We start from the raw sequence: 6,107 nt of genomic DNA, 5'->3' as shown, positions 1-6,107 counted from the left end.
TCAATGTAAGCTTTTGGTTTTATAAATGTATGGGCACCGGGGCCGGCCGGTTTAACTTCTAAACTACTTGCTGTACACTGTAATGCGTGATTGTACACTTGGGATTGGATTGTGGGTTTACTAATGTGTTGGTTCTATTTGGTTTTGTTTTACTATAACCTTGATATGGTGACGATGTAGGTTGTGTAGCGGTTAGTGGTTATGGTGTGACGGTTTGGTAAGGAGAGGTTTTTGTGCCTAGTCACAGATAGATGTTGTGTTGTGTACTGAAGTCCACAAGTGAAGGGAAAAGCTGAGAGGAGGAAAGCTTGTAGATGCGAGAATGAATTTTACAACAAGTAAAGTGATAATGCTCTATTTGGCTGCTATGAAATTTAACTGTGTGTGTGTGATCAGGGGTGTATTCAGTGAAGGGAAAAGCTGAGAGGAGGAAAGCTTGTAGATGCGAGAATGAAATTTACAACAAGTAAAGTGATAATGCTCTATTTGGCTGCTATGAAATTTAACTGTGTGTGTGTGATCAGGGGTGTATTCATTCTGCCTATTCTGTTGCAAAATGTTTCTTAAACAGAACGGAATGGGGCGGGACCTACCTGAATTTGTCCAATATAAACTTTTGTAATGTTTTGCAACTATTTGGACTAAAGATTGCACCCCAGATCAGCTAGATGCAGGCAAGAGTGTGCAAGATGGGATTGAATGTGTCTCTGCCTGTCACCTTGATCACTCCAATTTGTCTCTCGAACTGTGCACCTACGGTATAAACTTTCATTTCTAGGCTATAGGTTGTAGCAATCTCTTGATTGGTTTAGGGAAAATTTGAGTATCATGGAGTAGCCTAAACCTATTGATGTGACATTGAGCTGGGTGAATAGGAATATGAATGACAGTCATCCAATATGCTGTAATCGAAATAAGGCCATGGTAATAAAAGGAAATCCTCCATAATCTTGAACGGCACCAACCGGCACTGCTGTGTATATAGTGTGAAGTGTGTCCTCATCTAGTAGTTGCATTTTGATATGGTAAGGCAACTTAAAGTGCGTGAAATCATAGTATTTTACTGTCAGCCATTGTTGCCATTAATGCTCAATCAGACCACCAGAGGGCATCTTTGAGCACATCTACACTCATAAGTATCCAGGGCTGAATACTTATGTAAATAAGGTATTTCTGTTTGTTTTTTTTATAAATATGAGACAATTAAAAAAATATCTCATATCAACAAAGAAAAAACATTTTATTTTTTATTGTCTCATATTTATTAAAAATAAAAACAGAAATACCTTATTTACATAAGTATTCAGCCCTGATGATGAAAAAAATCATTTCATACATTTTTAGAATAAGGCTGTAACTTAACAAATTGTGGAAAAAGTTAAGGGGTCTGAATACTTTCTGAATGCAATGCATATTAGCAAATACTTTAGCTACCATTTGTGTTTTTTTGTAATTAAAATTCACAGGAGAATGTCACAAGGAGTTCACATTTGCTTTAGCATTAACAAGATATCCTCGTGATGGGGATATCATGGAGATATCTTGTTTTTGGTAAGCAAATGTGAACTGATAGGCCATCAGTACGGAATCGGGTAGACTAGAATGGTTTAGAACAGAATAACATTGACTAGAATAGAATAGAGAAGGATTAGCCAGTGTGTTCATCATTTGTCTTTCATTTAACAATTAATACTGGATATCTTAAATAGTCTGGCTTAAATACAACAAAAAGGATCTTCCCTGGAGGCACATTAACTTGTGGTGAGTTGCACATACCACTTGTGCAGTAGGCACTCAATTCTCTTACAATACATGTCTATTATTCATTAGTGAGAAAAAAATGTATAGACTGACATCTCGTGAACTGTTGAGGAACTGCAGTGTGGCCGATAGACTGAAATGTCGACTGAATAAGGTTGAACCGGATGCTGTTTCATTTGTGTTGAAATTTGAATCATTAACGGTTTTTGATAATTTTAATCAATACAAATAATGTTTTCACTATTAGTGTGCTGTGTGTGTGCGTTCTGGACAGGTCTCCGCGCCTCTCGAACGCTCTGGAATAACGAGAACGTTCATTTGCATACGCCTCGCAGCCTGCGTCATTGCACAGGAATGCTGCGCTCTCTTGAGCAATGTAGTCGGAGAGTTCAAGAAATGGCTAGAAATCATGAGTGCTATTTTTTAGGCAATGGGGATGGTATATATTCTGGTACATTCAGTACCAGTACATTCAGATTCAAACATCGACTCAACGAGAATACTAAAGGGAAAAGAAAGCAAGAAAAGAGAAGAGATACGTTCAACAGACTTCTACATTCATAAACTGTAAGTAAAGGGGAATTAATTCAGGACCCTATTTTCATAATGGCTGTGACAGTTATAAACTTGATAGAATAAACAATGATGCTATGTTGGTTGTGTGGACACAGCTGATTTAGCTATAACATTATGCCAGAATATTTGGTTAACTAATAAAGAAATAATATTATAATGATATAATATTATAATAACATTCATTGGACAGACTATGCCTACATTTTCTTTTGTAGCATATTATTATTATAATTAGTTATTTGTTCATTTTAAGAAAGTCTGCTCTAATTCTGTGAAGATAACACAATATTATTCAGGAGTGTTCATAGAAAAAATGGAGGCCTGTTGTGAAAAGAGTTTCTCTGTAATAGATTAGCAGAAATGATTGTGTCTAACACTAATATATATATTTATATATATATATGTATATATGTATATAACACTAATATATAACACAAACATTGACAACAGTGTTGTTTTCAGACCGGGGTTCAAATGCTTATTATTGTTTTTCAAGGACTTTAAAATACCAGTACATTTTGAAATATAAGTAGTTGAATATTGGAATGTGTTTGGAAATACATTTGGAAAGTATTATCATGTATTTGAAAATACTCAAATAAGTGTATTTTAAAATTTAAATATTTAAATATTCCTTGCATTTGAACCAAGGATTGTTTGTTCCTAGGTGTATTTGAAATGTATTTGGAGACCAGTATTTGAAAATAGATTAAAATAGTATTGAAATAAAATGATTTGAAAATACTTTAATTAGAAGTCGCCACAATATTTGATTTTTAAAAAAACATTTATTTAACTAGGCAAGTCAGTTAAGAACTCATTCTTATTTTCAATGACAGTCTAGGAACAGAGGGTTAACTGCCTTGTTCAGGGGCAGAACGACAGATTTGTACCTTGATATGAACTTGCAACCTTCTGGTTAATAGTCCAATGCTCTAACCACTAGGCTACGCTGCCTCCCCAAAATACTCAAATACACAGAAAATAAGAATTAGAAATACTTAAATACGCATGTATTTGAACCCAGGTCTGGTTGTTATTCAAGTATATTTAGGCTAACATCTCTGTTGGTGGAGATTGTCATTACTTGCACCTAGATTTTCATAGAATAATATCATTTTCTAAAATATTATTTCATTCATTTGTAGGCAACTAACTCCAAACCACCAAGATGTCATCAGCTAAAGGCCCGTCTATCGGCATTGACCTGGGCACCACCTACTCCTGTGTGGGGGTGTTCCAGCATGGTAAAGTGGAGATCATCGCCAACGACCAGGGCAACAGGACCACACCCAGCTATGTGGCCTTCACAGACACTGAGAGACTTATCGGAGACGCAGCAAAGAACCAGGTGGCCATGAACCCCAACAACACCGTTTTCGACGCCAAACGCCTGATTGGCCGAAAGTTCAACGATCAGGTCGTGCAAGCCGACATGAAGCACTGGCCCTTCAAGGTGGTCAGCGACGGAGGAAAGCCTAAAGTTCAGGTCGATTACAAAGGTGAGAACAAATCCTTCAACCCAGAGGAGATCTCCTCCATGGTCCTGGTGAAGATGAGGGAGATCGCTGAGGCTTACCTGGGCCAGAAGGTGTCCAATGCAGTCATCACAGTCCCTGCCTACTTCAACGATTCACAGAGACAGGCCACTAAGGACGCTGGAGTGATCGCTGGGCTGAATGTGCTGAGGATCATCAACGAGCCCACGGCGGCAGCCATCGCCTACGGCATGGACAAAGGCATGTCCAGGGAACGCAACGTCCTGATTTTTGACCTGGGTGGGGGCACCTTTGACGTCTCCATCCTGACCATCGAGGATGGGATCTTTGAGGTGAAGGCCACAGCTGGAGACACTCACCTGGGCGGGGAGGACTTTGACAACCGCCTGGTCAGTCACTTTGTGGAGGAGTTCAAGAGGAAACACAAGAAGGACATCAGCCAGAACAAGCGGGCTCTGAGGAGGCTGAGGACAGCCTGCGAGAGGGCCAAGAGAACACTGTCTTCCAGCTCCCAGGCCAGCATTGAGATTGACTCTCTTTTTGAGGGCATTGACTTCTACACCTCCATCACCAGGGCTCGTTTTGAGGAGATGTGTTCCGACCTCTTCAGGGGAACCCTGGAGCCTGTGGAGAAAGCCCTCAGGGATGCCAAGATGGACAAGGCCCAAATTCACGACGTCGTCCTAGTCGGAGGCTCCACCCGGATCCCCAAGGTCCAGAAGCTCCTGCAGGACTTTTTCAACGGCCGAGAGCTAAACAAGAGCATCAACCCAGACGAGGCGGTGGCCTACGGCGCTGCCATCCAGGCGGCCATCTTGTCTGGCGACAAGTCTGAGAACGTCCAGGACCTGCTGCTGCTGGATGTGGCTCCCCTGTCCCTGGGCATCGAAACCGCCGGAGGGGTCATGACCGCCCTGATCAAACGCAACACCACCATCCCATCCAAACAGACCCAGACCTTCACCACTTACTCCGACAACCAGCCCGGGGTCATGATCCAGGTCTACGAGGGAGAGAGAGCCATGACCAAGGACAACAACCTCCTGGGGAAGTTTGAGCTCTCTGGGATCCCCCCTGCCCCACGAGGAGTCCCTCAGGTCGAGGTGACCTTTGACATCGACGCCAACGGCATTCTGAACGTATCAGCGGTGGACAAGAGCACGGGCAAAGAGAACAAGATCACCATCACCAACGACAAGGGCCGGCTCAGCAAAGAGGATATTGAGAGGATGGTGCAGGACGCTGACAAATACAAAGCTGAGGATGACGCACAGAGGGAGAAGATAGCTGCCAAGAACTCCCTGGAGTCGTACGCCTTCAATATGAAGAGCAGCGTGGAGGACGACAACATGAAAGGCAAGATCAGCCAGGAGGACAAAAAGAAAGTGGTGGACAGGTGCGACCAGACCATTTCCTGGTTGGAGAACAACCAGCTGGGCGACAAAGAGGAGTATGAGCATCAGCTAAAGGAGCTGGAGAAAGTATGCCAGCCTATTATTACCAAGCTGTACCAGCAGGGAGGGATGCCCACAGGTTGCTGTGGAGATCAGGCACGGACCAGCTCTGGTGACAGCTCCCAAGGCCCAACCATTGAAGAGATTGACTAAAGTGAGGGAATTTTATAAAGGACTTTTCAAAATGCATTAGTATCACTGCATACAATTTACTATTCAGGAAATACTTTGTACTTGTAAAAACACACTGTACATCTGTTGATTCATACCATATTGCATTGCTGGACATTGCAAATAAAATGTATTTAAATATGTTTCTCGGTCTGTTGGCTGTTTTCTTGAATTCCTTCTCATCATAACACATTGATTATTCACATTTTTTACACAATACCATGAAATATTGTAAACAAAACTTTGATAGACGGCTAAACCACCAGAGAGAACAAGTGAAGACACCCTAATGGCCACAATGTTTAGCTTATCAACTCTTTATTCTGCGATAACATCTGATACAATCACTATGGTCCTTCTTGGAAAAAGAGGCACAAATACATTTCTGGCACATATAAAAAAAAGTTTTACAGGTCACATTTTTCCTTACTTTGTGCTTATTAGTGTCAAGCTCAAAGAACCAAATACTGCATATTTGACAGATTTTGGAGTATTTAAAGTGGAACTGACAGCATTTCAACTACTTTGCAGATATGAAACAAACAGACAATCATAATATCAGTAAAACATATCAAATTCCCAGTTTATGCTTCAAAACCAACTTTATAAGAGGTTTTAAAAAAAATTGGTCCTATTTGACTCAAAA

The 6,107-nt window shown here is 41.0% G+C and overlaps 1 protein-coding gene across 1 annotated transcript; it reads left to right on the top strand.

The window, feature by feature from the left end:
* The first annotated feature begins 2,177 nt into the window (after window positions 1-2,177).
* Window positions 2,178-5,604, top strand: LOC121838843 (heat shock 70 kDa protein). The gene is made up of 2 exons (XM_042307454.1): window positions 2,178-2,328; window positions 3,486-5,604. The coding sequence occupies exon 2, from the start codon at window positions 3,509-3,511 to the stop codon at window positions 5,441-5,443; it is 1,935 nt and encodes a 644-aa protein (XP_042163388.1). The 5' UTR covers window positions 2,178-2,328; window positions 3,486-3,508; the 3' UTR covers window positions 5,444-5,604.
* Window positions 5,605-6,107: the final 503 nt, after the last annotated feature.

Source organism: Oncorhynchus tshawytscha, linkage group LG27, assembly GCF_018296145.1.
Source record: "Oncorhynchus tshawytscha isolate Ot180627B linkage group LG27, Otsh_v2.0, whole genome shotgun sequence".
NCBI lineage: Eukaryota > Metazoa > Chordata > Actinopteri > Salmoniformes > Salmonidae > Oncorhynchus > Oncorhynchus tshawytscha.
The sequence above is the reverse complement of the archived record's forward strand: the minus strand, read 5'-3'. Positions and strand labels throughout refer to the sequence as shown.

What these genes read in the sequence shown, in the direction of transcription:
- LOC121838843 (XM_042307454.1), top strand. Translation starts at nt 3,509, where the DNA reads ATGTCATCAGCTAAAGGCCCGTCTATCGGCATTGACCTGGGCACCACC.